Source organism: Coturnix japonica, chromosome 3 (assembly GCF_054131305.1).
Source record: "Coturnix japonica strain WE chromosome 3, WE-NBRP24, whole genome shotgun sequence".
In the NCBI taxonomy this organism is placed as follows: domain Eukaryota; kingdom Metazoa; phylum Chordata; class Aves; order Galliformes; family Phasianidae; genus Coturnix; species Coturnix japonica.
In genome coordinates this window covers 83,745,726-83,762,919 of record NC_140665.1, presented here as the reverse complement: position 1 = coordinate 83,762,919, position 17,194 = coordinate 83,745,726, and the positions used below count along the sequence as shown (strand labels likewise).

Sequence of the window (17,194 nt, the reverse complement as noted above, 5' to 3'; positions counted from 1 at the left end):
AAGGGTGGGCTAAAGCCAGCAGGCAAGCAGAGTAGTTGACACATGCTGAATCAGGGCAATGTTGGGGTCAAACATAAATACCAGTTACACGCATGTCAAAAAAGGAGCAGAGTCTAAATAGATATTTAGCCCCAAATCTGCACAGTCTGGTCAAAGGGTGGGCTGATATCCCACATGGTGTGAGATGTGCCAGATCAAGGCTGTAAAGACAACTGGAAAATAATTCTAATCCCTGCTGTGAGATACCGTACTCAAGTAAGGTCAATAGTAACTTGTGTACATTTCTTTCATAGGGTTTCTGGCATGTGCTGAAAAACTTTCTAGGATTTACTTTCTAGGACTCTCAGTTAATGCACATCGTTACATCTAAAGCTGATGTGCACTGTAGCAAATAGAACAAATGATTAGTTAATAATAATAGTTAATAATAGTTAAATGATTAGATAATATTTATGTTTTCAAAAGGAGATGGAGGGAAGTAAAGCAGACTTCCACATTTATCTGATGTTGACCAATTATAAAGCTGAACAACAGCATTTATTCAGGTTATTTTTTTTCTCAGTGTAAGAAATTGTCATTGAAATCAGCCACTGGAAAATACTTCAAACCAGCTTTAATCCTGTGAGACATTCTGTTTGTTCTGGTCGTTGTCTTTATAAAACCAGATCCACTTACACTTCTTATATAAGGAGAAATAAATTTCAGGGCACGCAAGTCCACTTCTATTCCTATAAAACCACTTTGTTTTTACTGAAGTCTGTTTTCTTCAGAGTTCATTGTCATTCTCGTAGGATTCAGTATCATTAACATAGATAACAGCCTCTAGAAGAATATTCCCTTCCCTTTAGAAGGAAATATTATCTCCTTCCTTTAGACTCCCTTACACAGATCTGTCAGCATGAAGAGATTCAATGAGATGAGAGTAACGACACGACTTTTAACATTCTCTTTATTAACTGTTTTGTACTATCTTCAAAATGATGACATATATGTATTTTAATAATATTTATGAATAAACTTCGACCTCTGCATTTACTTTTCTCACAGAGGGTGGTTTCTTTCCTCAGCTCTGCTTTTTCATTTTATAGTCTTTGTGCTTTACTTTGTTGGCTGTATTTCCTGCTCCCCTCTTGACTACTCTGGAAGGCTGCAAGAACCTTCCAAGCATTTTAACTTCTCTTACACGAGAGAAGATATACTGCACTTCCCAGAACAGGAACAGTAAGGCTTTGGTGTGCTTGAAAACTATGCTGACACTTATACACTCTTTATATACAAGTAATGAACTTGTGGTAAATAAAACACTGGCAGTACATCCATACTAGAAAAGTGATGGTGAAGTTACAACTCACTGCTTCTGCCAAGGTTGGTACGAACCAAATGCAGAAATCTGTGTTGGCATAATTGTTTTATTACCTCCAGACAGAGTTTGGTCATGAAAGCCAAGTACATAGTCCAGAGCAGTATAATTGTATAACAATAATGGGAAAGATTTATGAATCCCCCGGCTGGTTAAACCTTCACCATAGGTTTATATAAATGTAATAATAATTAATACCCAGACATTTCCTTCTACAAGCCTCCTATCTATAAAGTGCTTCTCATGGACACCTTTGGCAATGAAATAAGCACTGTCTACTCTACTGCTGTAGCTGAAAGCACAGATTCCTAGGCTTCTGCATAGGAATGATCAGCAAAGACAAATCACATTTGAAGCCTAAACCTATACATGGGTCTTCAGTAGCCTAATTGGGAAAGGTATCTCTCCTGCTTTGGGAAGGACCAGGACAGTGTGTAACATGTGAGTTTTCCCCTTTTAGTGCAAAACCAACTCCTGGATCTGTGGGTGTATGTTCTCCTGCCTCCAGCCTGCCCTGCTTCACGTGAGCACCTGTTAGGATTAGCAAGGAGGTACCACAGCACCAGGAAAATAAAGAGCGCACTTGTTTAGTTAAGGTTAAGATACACACGCTCCTGTTACAATTGTTGCTGTTGTTGTGCGGGTGCACAACGTGAGAACATCAACAATGAGATATTCTACGAAGCGTGAGAGTTATGCCTGTGTTTTCTGAAATGATTACCCAAAGGAGGCTTACGAGGGAATCCAGCACACACAGCTCTTTCAACCCAAGGCTAAAGCTCCCCAAGTGCAAAACTGCAGAGCAAGGCAAGCCTTCAGTAACATAATTTCTTCTTTGACAAAGCGAGTGGAGGGGTGGCCTGTGCTTAAACTGGTGTTTATCTGAGTGGGCTGGTTGGGAACTGAGCTTGGGAGACTCAGGCTGAAGGACAGGTGAGCTCCTTCTGTCTGCTGCCAGAAAGAGGGCAGCGCTTCCTTTACATCCATTTTCACCTGTGTATAGGAGAAACCCTTCTGAAAGGAAAGTAGCAGGGCAGGCAATAGGAAAGAACTGGAAGCTGCAACTTTGCTTATTCATTCTGAGTGTGCACGCTGACTTAGATCACCAATCTCACCTTTCTCCCCTCCTTACTGTCAACTTTATTTACTTTAATCTTCTGCAAACATTGCTGTTTTTTTTTCAGTTCCCTCATAAAACATTACACTGCAGAGTACCAAGGGTCTAATTGCTGTCGTCAACTATCTAATGAGAGGATGGGAACAAACTCTCCTCAGGGAAGCAAGGTGAAAGGAGAAGAGGAAACAGACACAAGCTACAGCTACACAAACTTTAAGCAGACACAAATAAAGGAAGTTTTACAGCAACACGGTCAGAATGTAGAAGATGCTCCTGCACATGAGTTTGTACACGACTGAATTCTGCTCTTCACTGCTGTGAGACATGCAGACACCCTTCCAGTCACACGATAAGAGATTAACCCTGCCTTACAGCTCAGATAAATCGCCACCTGGAGACACACACTTCCTTCCATGACTGCAGAAGTAGCCATCGTTCAACACCAGGCATGTGGTGCTTAGATTTACTGCACCAGGTTCTGTCCTTCAGCTCCTTAACACAGAGGCTGTGCTCTTCCTGCTGCGTTACTGGGGATGGCTTGGGGCCGCACCATTTTCTCCCCAAGTCTTCACCATTTTCATCTCATCAGTCTCCACATGGGCACTTGCTGAAGGAGCAGAGCTCCATCTAGGGCAGAAGAACTGTAATGCCTATTTAATTCAAGGCCTGTAGCTTTTGTAGAGTTGAAATGTTGGACTGTCTATTTAAGAGATCCTGGTTGAGAAGCAGCTCCCCCCCTGCACAGGAGGCAGCTCCTATGGTAACTACTGAACTCTACTCTCAGGCTTCCCACTTGGCAGCAACCATAGCCAGCCAGCTGTCCTCAGCCTTCTCCACAAAGACAGCTTTGAGCTGCATTGCAACATAGGGTTGTAGTCTGCTGAGAGGGGAAAGGGAAAAATAAGAGTAGAAACAATAGGTACACGGTCTAAAAGAGGGGAACTTGAACTGCAACAAGGACAGAAGTAGAAACAGTTGGTCACAAATATGCAAAGAATGAATGAAAAGAAACAACTGAACCACAAGTCTACCAAACACCATCATGTGCTGGTGTCAACAATAAAGAAAGGGAAATTATATCCTCTAAATGACTTTCAGGCTCACAAGTGGCTATTTACATGCTAAACAATGTACGAAAATGAGATAATGGAACAGCAGCTTACTCCTCCTAAATCTAGAACCTTCTAGCCCCAAAATATACATGATCAGGAAAGCCCCTCTTGAATCTCAGATCAATGCCTGATGCTCAGTGGCATTAACTCCAGGGCTACCACCAGGTCCAGGAACCTACATGTCCATTTTGGAAATCAGCCAAGAGACAAGCTCCTTCATTCCATGTCAAAGCATATGCTGATGTGCCAGCTGTGGTGCTTGCAGCCCCTTGATCTTCCTGTCACAGCCTGAACTATTCACTCTGAATAGGGTGCATGGTAAAGACAGCAGAACCCTTGCAGGGGACATATTTTGCCTACATTTACTATTCTTTTGGCTTTCATAGTGCTGAGAATGTCAGTGGCTCTGAGGCTGTGAGACGGATGAGCTCCCTAGTGGGCAATTCATTCACCAAGTATTACTCAAGCATATTTGCTGCATTACAAGGTCAAGAAGCAACCCATTTCTCAACATACAGCCAGCTCAGGAAGTAAAAAGTGACACTGGAGATGGGGCAGAAATCTTTTAAACTATATAATTAATACAGAACTATACAAGCTATGAAAGCCTAAGATAGCATCTTATTAAGCAGCCCTTCCAACCAGTCATTTACTTAAATGATTAAATACATTTGCTGAAACTATAGATTCCATCTGCTGAAACTACAAGGTTAAAAATAACAGAGGGAAGAAGAGACCTAACTAACATTTTGAGTTTGAGAGTTATTAGGGCTGAGGTAGGAACTATACCAGGTTTCTGTGATGGTTTACCCCCTACCATCTCCATCCTTTGGTTCATAAATGTGAAAGAAATGTTTTTTTCATGAGCAGGTTGATAAGGATCATGATAAGGATTTTCATTTCAGGTTGATAAGGATCTCCCTCAAATCAAGCATAAAGAATATATCCTCAAAGACAAGTTCCAACCTTCATTCATGAGACAAACATGACAACAAGCACATGTAAGGATAATGAGTTTATTTGATTAGGTCTTCTAGATAGGTCAGTTATACACTCATGACATTTGGCAGTCATTTTATTTCCTGATTCAGTAATAAAAATGCAGCTTAGTTATAAAGGCACAGCACTGGTATTTCACACATCAACATCTGATGTATCTGGCAAGAGGAACACCTCCATCCTACATTCTTTAAAAGCTGTTTCATTTCCTAAAGTGAATCTAAAATCAGTAAGGACTTCAATCAGAACTAATCGTTGAGAAACCTGCTGTGGATCCTCAGATCTAGTGCAAGATGCTGGAGCTGTCAGTCAGCAACTCACACTTCTTTCTCTTTTGCTTTCCCCTCCTTTGGTGAGACTACTGGAAAACAGCACAACTGATGCCACTTCAATTGGTGACAATTACCATTACCAATCAAGAATGGGTTAGTGGTACAGTGTTAGTAAGCAAAATACTTGTATGCTGTATTTTGTATGAGAGAATTCAAGGCACTGCTCATTACAACTACTTTCAAATGTCTCGTCACCTTCCCTGCACAGTTTAATTGTGCCATCTGGTTGCTCTCTTCAACCAAGAGCAGTTTTAGACAAGCACGTTAATTTGGCTTTACATCATAATACATACGGAGAACCCTCCTCACAGTCTCCACGTATTTATCATCAGAAATAGGTTTTCTCTTGCTTCCGGGTGCTAGGAACTTCTTGATTGTGGGGATGCTGCTTATCCTTTTTTTAAATGCCTAAAAGGGAAACAGTAAGAAGATTGCATTTAAAAAGCAAAGTAACACGAGAAAAAACAGTTACAGTCGTTTGTAAGCAGAGGATTTGACTGAAGAGGGGAGCACTGACAGAAATCATTAAGCAAACAGTATCAGCTGCTGCTGGGAATACTGCTAACAATACATGCCCAGTACTGCCCCATCAGTACAGGAAATACCAATAAGACCTCTGCCTATATTCATATCAGTCTTCCTAATGAAGTCATTAACATCCTTTAAAAAGTAGTTTACAGATGCAAGACAATAGATGTATCATCATAGTTATGCATAAATTTACTTTCTCTTATCCCAGCCTCACTTTAAATAGTGATTAAACAGCCCTCCACCTTGTATTGAGATGATCTGGAAACAGTTATTTGTGGTTTCAGATATGCACTTATATCTTTCAATCTAGAAAATATGTTCTGCTTCTGGCATCATAGAGATGGTGAGAAGATGGGGAAAAAAAGCAACCAAACAAAAAGGACAGTGGTTTTCCTCAGGCTTTACAGGAATTACTCTAAACAGTAATACATTCTGTAGATGAATCCTATGGGGATGTTTGTCCTAAAGCAAGCAGAGCGAGCCTACATTAAAAGAGGAGTGACAGACACTCTTTGCCTTACAGAACTGCCTACACAAAACAGACTTTGAAATGTTTTTCTACCATCTCTCCAGCTATAAACTACATTGTTAATGTAAGTCACCTGTAACAGAGGAAATCCTGAGAGAGCGTCTGACTTCTTCTCTTCTAGCATTAAAATGGCTTCAAGAAGATGAATATCTGCCCAGCTGAGACGGTTGCCAACAAGAAAGTCCTGGCCATGGTCTTTCAAAACCTAGAGGTGTCAGAAATACGAATGTTCCAATGTGGATAAGCAGATGGAGTTATCTTTTCAAAATGCTCTGGTACACCTTTGGTAACACTTCTGCTCTATACACCTTTCTCTCCCATGGCTCTAGGGATACTCCCAGAGTGGGAGATGTTAGTTCAGTGCCTGCAATCACTGATCAATTATCTGTGAGCAATCCTCACAGCAGCAGTCTGGAACCCCAGGGTTTCTCTTATCCATCCTTCCTTCCTACTGCCTCAGGTAACGTCACACACTGTATCATACTGGAATTTACTGAGTAAGAAATCTTTACACACACACATATATATAACTCTGTTACAGCTTCAGTGAGAAAATAGAGATCAGCAGGATAGATAAACACTGAGATCACATGGCCTATGCATCAGGCCATTTAGATTAGAAAACTTCATTGCCTGGAAGTGCTCCTCCTACATCTGCCTGGGGAAACTTAAAAGCATCTTTGAAACTGTACTTTATAAACTGTAGGAATAAATGTTTGTTACTGTAGTTAAAAATAAAAATGAAACATAGGAGGAAGAAATTCTCACCTTTTCATACGCTGGGAAGTACCTGCTTGTAGCCTTTTGAACCACAAAGGCACATTGTTTCACCTTATCCTCAGCAGATAAGAATGGGAAGCTCAACAAGAAGCCCATAAGGTCATCTGTTCCCCCAACATACATGTCAATCCTTAAAAGCAAACAACAAAACTTAAATGGGTTGGTGCTTCCACAAGCACAGATCTGTACTGTGTTAAAGCTGAATTTCCATATGCAGAAGTAGTACAGTATTTAGTCACCTCTTGAATACCTCTGTCAAGTTACATTAATATTTTACCAGACAATGGGCCTACATATCAAGTATTTTTATGTAAACTAATTAGAACAAATTAGTGGGGTTGCATTTAACTGTGGCCTGTCAGTCTCACTGCAAATTACACATCACCAAAGCAAAGGTGGTTCTCTGAGTATGTGAATACAGTTAATCCTACATGTATCTAAGCTACTATAATACATTCAAGAAGAATAGTACTGGTACAGTACAGGGCTCTCTCCTTCAGGTCCTTCCCGTAGAGATTGTATTTCCCTGCTATGTAGTTGAGGATGGCTCTGGTCTGCACCATCTTCATCCCATCAATCTCCACCAGGGGCACTTGCTGGAACATGAGGACTCCACCTAAAGAAAGAGAAAGCCACATGTTACTGTATTAATCCGTCTACGTCAGATTTCTTCCTGTCTTCATAAAAGTGTCACTTTTCTGTTGAGTTTGCTCTAGGGAGTCTTTTTATTAAACTGGCATATTTCCATGCAAACAGTAAATTAAGACTAATTAAAGTGAAGAATGGAATAATTGTGGGTTATCAACCTTGCTTTTCCTCCTACTTAGAACACAGATTAAGAAAATGTTAGATTATAAAATGTCCTCCTTATAACCTGTATCTTAAGCTAAAGCGGGGCACTCCATGAACCTTTAGGATAAGCACGTGCAAGTTGCTGAAGCCTGGAATAGGGCTGTTGGACAACATTCCCATGGGATTAACTTCACAGTGCTGCTCTCCTTGGGAATGAGAACCCAAGAATCCTGGCAAAGCTGTTTTAAAGAAAGATTTACACAAACTCAGAGCCTACTATATTTTATGGCTAACTGACAAACAACTGCTGTTATGCTGAAGACTCAGAAAACAGTCAGGCCAGCCAGAAACTGCACATTCACCTAAGGTGAATTTTTGCCAACAAAGTTTTGGCAGCAGCACACACAAACAAAACAGCCCAGAGGACTGTGAAACTCTGAGAGCTGGAAGGACATTCAGTTTTCAGTTGTGTCTGCCCACATGTGGAAAACATTCATTCTTTGCAGTTGCTCAAAGCTCTGCCCTAATTCCCTCCCTTCCATGTGGAAGTCAGTCCACACAGTCTTCAGCCTTCTTCTCTGGGACCAAGCAGAACCTGCTCACACTTTCTCTTGAGGTCTCATATGCACTCACTTTGCAGGAGCTTCTCATATTGCTCTCGTGTTTCCAAAAACACCTCTTCAAACTGGAAAAAAAAAAAATGGGGAAGAAAAATAAATGGGCATCTTTACACATCTCTAGAGCACACTAGAGTAGGGTAGGGCTTAACAAAGAAGAGAAAACACACAATACACACTCTGGGCCCTACACTCCAGACATGGCCCTAAAGAAGAAAAAATTCAGGGGCAGAAGCACTGAAAAAATCTCTTAGAATCATAGAATCGCACAGGTTGGAAAAGACCTTAAAGATCATCAAGTCCAACCACAACCTGACCATACTACCCTAACTCACTGTCACCAGTGAGAAGAGACCAACCCTGCTCTCGCTGTAAGCACCTTTCAGATACTGGAAGAGAGCAATAAGGTCTCCCCTCAGCCTCCTTTTCCCCAGACTAAACAGCTCCAGTTCCTTAAGTCTGTCCTCATAGGGCATATTTTCCAAGCTCTTCACAAGCCTTGTTGCCCTTCTTTGGACCTGCTCCAGCACCTCCATGTCCTTTCTGTACTGAGGTGCCCAAAATAACACAGTACTTGTGTTACTGGGGTTATTGTGACCAAAATGCAGAACCCAACATTTGGCCCTATTGAAACTCATACAGTTTGCCTTGGCCCATCAACCCAGTCCATCCAGATCCCTCTGTAGTCCCTTCCTACCCTCCAGCAGATGAACACTCCCTCCCAACTTCGTGTTGTCTGAAAACTTACTGAGGGTGCACTCAATCCCTTCATCAAGATGGTTAATAAGGATGTTAAATAGAAGCAGCCCCAGCACTGAGCCCTGGGGGACACCACTCATGACCAGCCACCAACTGGATTTAACTCCATTGACCACAACCCTTTGGGCCCGGAGATCCAGCCAGTGTTTCACCCAGTGGAGCATACACCCATTCAAACCATGGGCAGCCAATTTCTCCATGAGAATGTTGTGGGGGACAGCATCAAAAGCCTTACCGAAGACCAAACAGGACAATGTAAGTGCCATGCTGCAGCTTACTGAAAAGGATGGAAGGAAAACACAAAAATCCTGGAATGAGCATCCAGCCGAAAGGATAAAGACCAGACAAAGCAAATTCATTTCTGTTTGCCTTGGCACAGATTGTATTAGTTATGCCAAGAACAAATATATCATTCAGCTCAACAGTGCTGGGTAAGGAACAGAAGACTTAATAATTAATTATTCTTCCACTAAGCATGGTTTTGGATGATAGATTTCTTGGATGATCTTTTAGGTCTTTTCCAACCTTGGTATTCTATGATTCTATAGCGTCATGCTTAAGAAGAGATGGAACTTAAAACTTTTGCACACCTAAACTGATTGCACTAAATCCAAATGAACAGCCATCCTATGGCAGCTAGGGGTGCTTTTTTGATTAACGACCCACAGACAAGCTTAAAACCCACAGAATAATGTTATGAAGGTGGAACAAACCTCGACCCCGGCAGCAGCCAGCAGCCAACGAATCGACTCCATCTTGCCTCTTCCATCAAAGTAGTAGAGGATGGGTTTTGCAGCCATGGCTTTCAAGTCTTCCTTTACCTAAAAACATATAAGAAATCTGTTAAGAAACGATTCAAAGGATGGATGGCTCTTGGAATACAGGCTCACAAGTCACCCACGGGACAGAAAGTTGGGTTCATTTCAGACAAATCATAGAACCACACGGTAAGGTTGGGAACTCGGAGTTTCAGCACTGAGTTAGGGCTCTCACAGGCTTTTCAAGCCTGGCCATCCCTGTGTCAGAGCACCACAAGCACACGGCTACGACTACGGGAAGCCGCTTCCCGGCTTCCACACGCTCCCGAACGACGCCCCGCACACGGAACCTCGCAGTGCCGGGGGTCGCACGTACCGCTGCACAGGAGCCGGCGGGTCCGGAGCGCACGTCTGAGCTCCGGCTGCGGGACGCTCAATGTCGCACAGACAACGAGACGACCCGCCTCCGAGCAGCCCCAGTACCGCCCCACAAGGCAGCTGCCCGCCTGTGGGAAGGCGCTGCTTTGCATAATGCACAAGGCCTGCTGGGAGGAAAGCGGAGCGAGAAAGAACGTTAACGGGCGACGCGTATTTTAGAGCAAAGGCAGTTAGACATGGAACAGCGATGAGAGATGCATCTGCCAGACATTTACTAGAGCTTTCAGACCCATCTCGCGTCACCATAGCCTTAAAGACATTAATATATTGAGCCTTATATACTGTATGGGGAGGCTTCTAACGCTGGATGTGAGGGCGATCTGGCTGCGACATCTGTCACCCCATTGATCGCCAGGGTTGATTCGGCTGATCTGGCTGGCTAGGCGGGTGTCCCCTTCCTCCCTCACCGCTCCATGTGCGTCCCTCCCGAAGCTGCGCGCTCGGTCGAAGAGGACGACCTTCCCCGATAGAGACGGTACCGTTCATCGGTCAAGGGTATACGGTAGCTGCGCTCCCCTGCTAGAACCTCCAAACAAGCTCAAGGTCCATTTGTAGGAGAACGTAGGGTAGTCAAGCTTCCAAGACTGCAGACACATCCAAGTGAGGCACTGCATGGGGCAGTCTGCCATTGTTTTGTATCGGCCGTGTTTCTCAGCCATTTTGTCCCTTGTTTTTTCCCCTACCCGGTCACCAGCGCAGGGAACAGCTTGCTCTGCAAACTGCCTCTCCCAGTGCTGCCCCCTATATCCCTAAACTCCCTCCTTCCCTTACTCACACACCACAAGGCAGAACTGTCGTGCTTCTGCATGCATGGCTCATACCTTGATCTCACATTTCTCTCATGGCATCAGAGAATACCCCGAGTAGGAAGGCACCCACAAAGACCATCAAGTCCAACTTCTGTTAAGCCCAGAGAAGAGAAGGTTGTGGGGTGACCTCATTGCAGCCTTTCAATTCCTGAAGGGAACTTACTCCCAGGAGGGGAGTAAACTCTTTGAAAGGGCTGACAAGAGCACAACGTAAGGACTCACATCAGTCAGTATTTCTTTGACAGTAACTTTATTCCGGGCAGGAGACTTGACACTCCGGGCTCTCAGAGTCCCTGATGCTCTGAAAAAACAATAAAGGAAGTTGTCCAAGGAGAGGCTAAAAGAACCTCATCGCTCATTCACTGCAGGGAAACATCTTCAGTTTGGGTGGTAAAAGGAAGAGATCAGCCAAACGGCTGCATAAAATGACAGCTTACAGTCAGGAGGAGGCTGTCAGGTGTCATGGTGTTATTAAAGGCCACAAGAGCACAAAGGGAAGGAGTGCAAGAGCAAGATTAGGGCAGGGGAGCTCCTGAGGGCTGCCAGCAGATCTGCAGCCTGCATTCGATCTGTGTGAGACCCGCGTGGCACAGTTTTGTCATCAATTTATAAGCAATGAGCCAATAATGTTCCAATTAGAAACTTTTATTAATTGTAGCGGGTAAAACAAAAAGGCAATTCAGCGCTGGGCGACAGGGGGATTATCGTTCCTCCAACTGCCGCACCTTCCCGTCCCTTGCAACTTCTTTTGTAAGGTCCATCCTGAGTGTATTGTCCTTTAATTGGTCGGTCGTGATCGTGCGACTTGGTGTGTCGTTCCTTGGTTGGTCCTTCCGTGAAACTTTGTATCCATCGGGGCGCGCTTTGCCTGTAACTATGCAGAGTACACAATCTACCCATAAAATTAGAGTGTTCTGCAACCCTTGTGGCCTCCATATTCCACCATCACATCCCGGTCCTAATGAACAAGCACTCCACCACAGTGCTACCACATCCCGGTCTTAATGAGCAAACATTTTATCACAGTTTGACTTCAGCACATCGGCACTTCCTGAGCACAATGGAGTTATCGGTGCTTGGGGGGGTCCCAGCTATTCCGTGCAGTGTAACAGCAGCAGAAACCTGCTGCAGAGAAACCTCAGAGTGCTCTGTGAGATCTCAGCTGCAGCTGATCTTAGGCTGTGGAATCTGAGCACAGGGACAGCAGAATTCCATCTGCTGTCCTGCACTGAGCTGGGCCTGGCAGGGCAGGCAAACCAGGGGCTGATCTTTGGGAAGGCTCCTGACATGGATGTGAGTTAGAGCTCAAAGATGAGTGTGATTCCACAGTCGTTATTGTCATCCTACAGACTCCACGTTACACAAAGTGGAAGGCACTTAAACCTGCCCTAAAAGCATAATTGCAGTGGGAATATCACATCTTACCCATGATTAACAGCCTTAAGACTTGCAAACACTCCATTCTATGTGATGTCATTATACCTAGCTATATTGCTAGCATGCTGTAGATTCGGTGCACGACAACTTAAAAAAGACACCTTTAATGCGTGTCTCACAGAAAGGAAGAAGTGACCGTGAAACAGTATTATTTCATCTGAGATGTACTTAGTTATGGAATGGAGCACTGATGAATCATGAGACAGCTCCGCTCCGAGCATCGTGCGGAGGAGCTCATGGGCTTCTCTGTGAATGCAAACCTCCCTCTGAGAAATCTTAACTGCAAGAAACATGGCCTGAAGGTTTGGCCCCCATTCCCAGTGTTGTGACAAGAGACACCTCAATTCTCTGTTACTTTACTTCAGATAACCCCACTGGGTGACCCCCGTGTTGGTCTCTTAGAATGGAACTAGGAGGCGTTGGCTGCCTGTGTTTATGATGAAAGAGCAGCAGTGATGTGGGTCTGTGTGAGGTCACTGTCATTGCTGGGGTAGGAGGGTTTGGCCCCCACCTGGAGAGCAGAGCTGGTGCTCTGGTGAGCGTGCTGCGCACAGAGACTGAGCTGTGAGCGTTCGTTGTTAGGGATCATTCTTTGGGAGCCCACTGCAAGCACTGCTGCGGCGTGTGTGTGAGCTGGGCACAGCCCGGACTGACCAGGCCAATAAGGTGAGCTGGGTTTGGTGCTGGGCGGCTGCTGGAAGGAGTCTGAGCAGAACAGCTGGGCTGGGGAGGAGCTCCCAGCTCAATGGAGGCCCTTCCAAGTGGCTGTTTCCAGGGGAAATTGATTCTTTGTGAGATTGTGTCCCATGTTTTGGTGAGGATGATGAACTGCCATTACTGCCCTGTGTGATCCTAGAGTGCAATGGAAAGCACAGCAATAATAATGGGGTATCAAAGTCGTGGGCTGCAGCAGGTGAGGATAAGCCCCGGTGCAGCAGCTGTGGGCACAGAAAGGAAGGAAAAAAGCTGCTGACCATTGGAAGGGATCAGGCAGGCAGGGATCTCCAGTCAGACACCCAAGCCTGCACTGCCAACCCATCAACGACGTCTGGGAAGGGTTTGCATGCGCCTGAGCTGCCCTGGGTTGGCCCTGCCATCCCATCAGGTGCTCAGTCTCTGCTTCAAGCCGTGACTGAGCATTGCTGCTACAGCCCTGCAAAACTGCTGCTGGGCCCCAGCCTTCGTTTCAGACATTAGAAGGGAAGGAGAGCACAGACTTCATGGAGTGCAACCTGTGCTTTATTGACCCCAGGATCCAGCCGCCCATTTTTAACAGAACCCCCTGAAGTCCTGGTGAGATCCAGGTGCTGAGCTGGGCCGTGGGCTGTGCAGTGACATCACAAGCACAGTGAGCTCACAAGCGTTGCCTGGGGCAGCGGCTGCCACCAGTGAGTGCCAGAGCCGTGAGTGCTGCGCAGAGTGTGGACACGCTGTGTCAGCCCTCATCCCGGCTGGCAGTGACGGTGGTGGTGGCTGCTGGTGCTGCCCGCTCTCGCTGACGGTGTTGCCCAGCCATTGTGCTGGTTTGTTAGCTGTAAGGGAGGAGAACTGCAGCTGTGCCCGGGTAAGCCAGAACTGGAGGTTTCTCAAACGTGTGAGTGGTAGCAGTGCATCCACTGCAGCTGCATCAAGGGTAGATGATGGAGTCCTTCTCATGGCAGGAACAGAGAATGTGTGCTGCAAGGTGTATAAGTGCTGATGGGATGGAGCACAGCACTTGCTGGGGAAGTCGTGGCACTTAGACACACGTTGGATCCAGAGCTGGCACAGTTCTTGCAACCAGCTGCTTCCAAGGCATTGCCCTGCTCAAGAGCCCAAACTGCATAAAAAGAAAGCTGGGAAAATGCTTATTCCTCATGATTCTTCCCTTGTAGGCACTTCCTGTAGGATTCCGGTCCGAGAGGACACTTTGGGGATCCAAGCAGTCCGAGCACAACCGTCTCTTTGCAAGAGCAGGGAATTCCTCTGGAGAAAACCCAGACGGGCTCTAAGAATTTCGCCATGTCTCAGCAAAGAGGCGACTGCTACTTCTACTTCTACTCCACCTGCACTAAGGTACAGTTGACTTTCTTCCGCCTGGGTTTTCTTCCATTTCCTCATGTTGAAGAGAAAGGGGTGGAGCAGGGGAGACCTGCAGGTGATGTTACCCTCATAGCGCTGCTAACAGCCTGGGCTAACGGCATGGACACGTTTCAGGCCGTGCTCTTATTTTCCTGTGGTTTCCTTGTGCTTGCAGGGAGACAGCTGTCCCTTCCGCCATTGCGAAGCAGCTCTGGGGAGTGAACAAGTCTGCAGACTGTGGATGAAGGGCAGCTGCTCGAGCAGAAACTGCAAGTTCCGACACATGAGGATTGATGTGAGTGTTTGCCTAAAGATGTGCTCTCCGGCTTAGTCTACAACACCACTTTTCATGGCTGTGGTTGGGCTGAATGCACTTCTGCAGGCTGGATACGTTTGCTGTGAAAATCTTAGTGGTTTCTGTTTCTAGAGGGGACTGGGAGGAGGTAAAGAAGGCAGAGAATTCAGTGCCTTAGGTATATCACAGCGGGAGATGTTTGCATTAGCTGCCAAAGGCATTTTCTCCCCAGATGCAAAAGCTCGCATTGCTCAGCCTCCTAAAGCTGCTGGAGCTGGGTGGTAGGAGAGAGCGGCACTGCCCTCCTGCCAGCAGGGCTCGGTTGTGCCCTATCAGGCCTTCTCTGTCCTGGATGTCTTCAGAGCAGTTTGTTCTGGCTGCTTGGAGTAGTGAAAGGAGGGGCAAGAAATGAGGGTACAGAGCTAAGGCTCCACACGATGGTTTCTGATGGCTGTTGGAGTGCGGCATCTCCCTGCAGACCTGATGTGCTTGTTTCCATGACCCTTCCTTTCCTTCTCTCTCCAGAAGCAGCGCAGTTTGATTCCCTGCTTCTGGGAGAACCAGCCCGGAGGCTGCCAGAAACCACACTGCGCCTTTCGTCACCTGAAGGAACGCGGTGGGAATGGACCGACCGCACCGCTGAGCCACAGTGAGTGTCCGATGGCGTGAAGCATGAAGGGCTCAATTCTGAATGTCAGTTCAGAGCGGGTGCGGGATGCACGTCACCATTCATTGGGGAGGTGGGGGAGAGTCGTGATAGTGAAATATCAGTCTGTGCTTTGGCTGTCAGAGCAGCGCTGGGCTTTTTCTGGAGTGAGGAAGATGTACTGCAGGTCTGTGCTGACTGCACAGCATATGGGCAGCGGAAGGCAAATGTAACAAACAGTGCTTGAAAACGTGAAGCTTGTGGTTGACTGTGCTGAGACCTGCCTCCAAAGAGACGTTTGTCAATCATTTCTTGTTTCCTTTCTGCCAGAAGCTGACACAAGTGGCCTTCCTCCAAAGAGCGGCCTTGCAGCAAGTCTGGGGAACCAGGCAGAGGCTGACAAGGCACCAGAGAGAGGTACAGATACTCAACAGGCTCCTGGGTTTGATGCAGTGTTTTTCTACTGAGATCTGACTGTTCTTTCCTGGGACTCTTCTCTGCAGTTGACATCCCAGCTTCCTCCCATGGCCCGGCTGGACAGAAACGCAAACGGTCGGAGGAGGAGAAGGAAAAAGAGGGGGAATTGCCCTGCAAGAAAAGAGTGAAGGGTGAGCACGAGGAGCTCGTTACGGTGCCTCAGAAAAGCAGTGCTGCCACTTTGCATTGCTCTGTATCAGACTTTCCCTTGCCCTGGATTATTCCTGAGTGCAGCTATTGGGTTTCTTTGTTCCTTTTTATGCTTTGTTGGTAGACAGAGATGACTGTTTGCAAAACGTGGCTGAGAATCCCGGACAGGGCAATGTAATTCCACTGGCCAGATGTATTTAACTTTGTGGAAGGGTGGTGGGATTGATAAGAGAACGTGGATCTCTCTTGAGGCACAGCAAGACAGTACCAGCTCTCTCTTCCTTTTACTGTAGGTGGGCGCAGGGTCTCCGTGAGGCCCATCGATTGGAAAACCACCTTCCCCCCAACGCGGAGACAGAAACGAAAAGCTGCTAAAAAACTACCCATGGTAAGAGCAGTGGCAAAATCAGTAGTGGATGTGGAAGGTTTACATTACCCTTGATGAAAAGGCAGAAATTCCAAGTGTTCTACAGCTCTTCTGTTTCCCTGGAAGGCAGCAGATGTCTCACAAGGTACTTGTGGAAACTCTGACCCGTGCTTCATACTCTGTCTTGTTTCTTCCTAGGAGATTCTTGCTTCAGTCCCACCCGAATACACCTTGGTCAGCGTTGAAGTCATAAAGCTTCCAAGCAGGTGATGACCACAGCTTGTTCTTCATTAATGCCCTTTTTCCATCAGACAGAAGTTCTTTCACACTGGGGGAAAATGGGGTGTTTGAGCTGTGTCATGGCGTAATGCAACTAAGGAAGAGGTCATCTGAGATAATTGAAACTGCTTTGCCAAAACCTCTGCTGAGTTCCTTGTCGGGAAAAGTACCTGAGCCAGCAAGCAGGATTTTGCAGAGGATGATTTCTTAACATGTTTACAGTCAAAGCAGTGAGGGTGGCAATGTGTTTCTGCTACAAGGCCCAGCCCCTGTTTGCCAGACTCAAACTGCTCTACCTGAACAGATAAATCCGCACCATGAAAAAGGCACCTGCTGGTTTCCTTAACTCCAAAGGCAGCTGCAGGTTAATCAAATCACCATCCCTATGTGGGTGTGAGGGGCGGGAGCGTCAACTACAGAGCTCAGAGCTGAAAGCACATCTCAGAAATGTCACGTAGATTGTTCTCTTCCTTCCCACAAGTCCGGAACTGCTCCAGGGAAGCCACGCAGACCCTGCGGCACAGCTGGAGGAATCAAACACTACATCAC

The 17,194-nt window shown here is 46.0% G+C and overlaps 2 protein-coding genes across 3 annotated transcripts; one reads left to right on the top strand and one right to left on the bottom strand.

Annotated features, from left to right (window-relative positions):
- Window positions 1-4,591: 4,591 nt before the first annotated feature.
- Window positions 4,592-10,138, bottom strand: LOC107312127 (glutathione S-transferase 3). Of its 2 annotated transcripts, none has more exons than XM_015859264.2 (7): window positions 9,830-10,138; window positions 9,642-9,749; window positions 8,186-8,237; window positions 7,244-7,376; window positions 6,749-6,890; window positions 6,054-6,185; window positions 4,592-5,328 (listed from the first exon to the last, which is right to left on the bottom strand). In XM_015859264.2, the coding sequence occupies exons 1-7, from the start codon at window positions 9,848-9,850 to the stop codon at window positions 5,185-5,187; spliced, it is 732 nt and encodes a 243-aa protein (XP_015714750.2). In that variant the 5' UTR covers window positions 9,851-10,138; the 3' UTR covers window positions 4,592-5,184. The 2 variants fall into 2 exon arrangements, with proteins under 2 accessions (XP_015714750.2, XP_015714751.2); XM_015859265.3 differs by having other exon boundaries at window positions 10,063-10,138.
- Window positions 10,139-14,048: 3,910 nt separating this feature from the next.
- On the top strand, window positions 14,049-16,441 carry LOC107312109 (uncharacterized). The gene is made up of 6 exons (XM_085542615.1): window positions 14,049-14,425; window positions 14,607-14,726; window positions 15,252-15,375; window positions 15,703-15,789; window positions 15,876-15,980; window positions 16,293-16,441. Exons 1-6 carry the CDS (start codon window positions 14,372-14,374, stop codon window positions 16,439-16,441), a joined length of 639 nt encoding a protein of 212 aa, XP_085398741.1. The 5' UTR covers window positions 14,049-14,371.
- The last annotated feature ends 753 nt before the right edge of the window (window positions 16,442-17,194 follow it).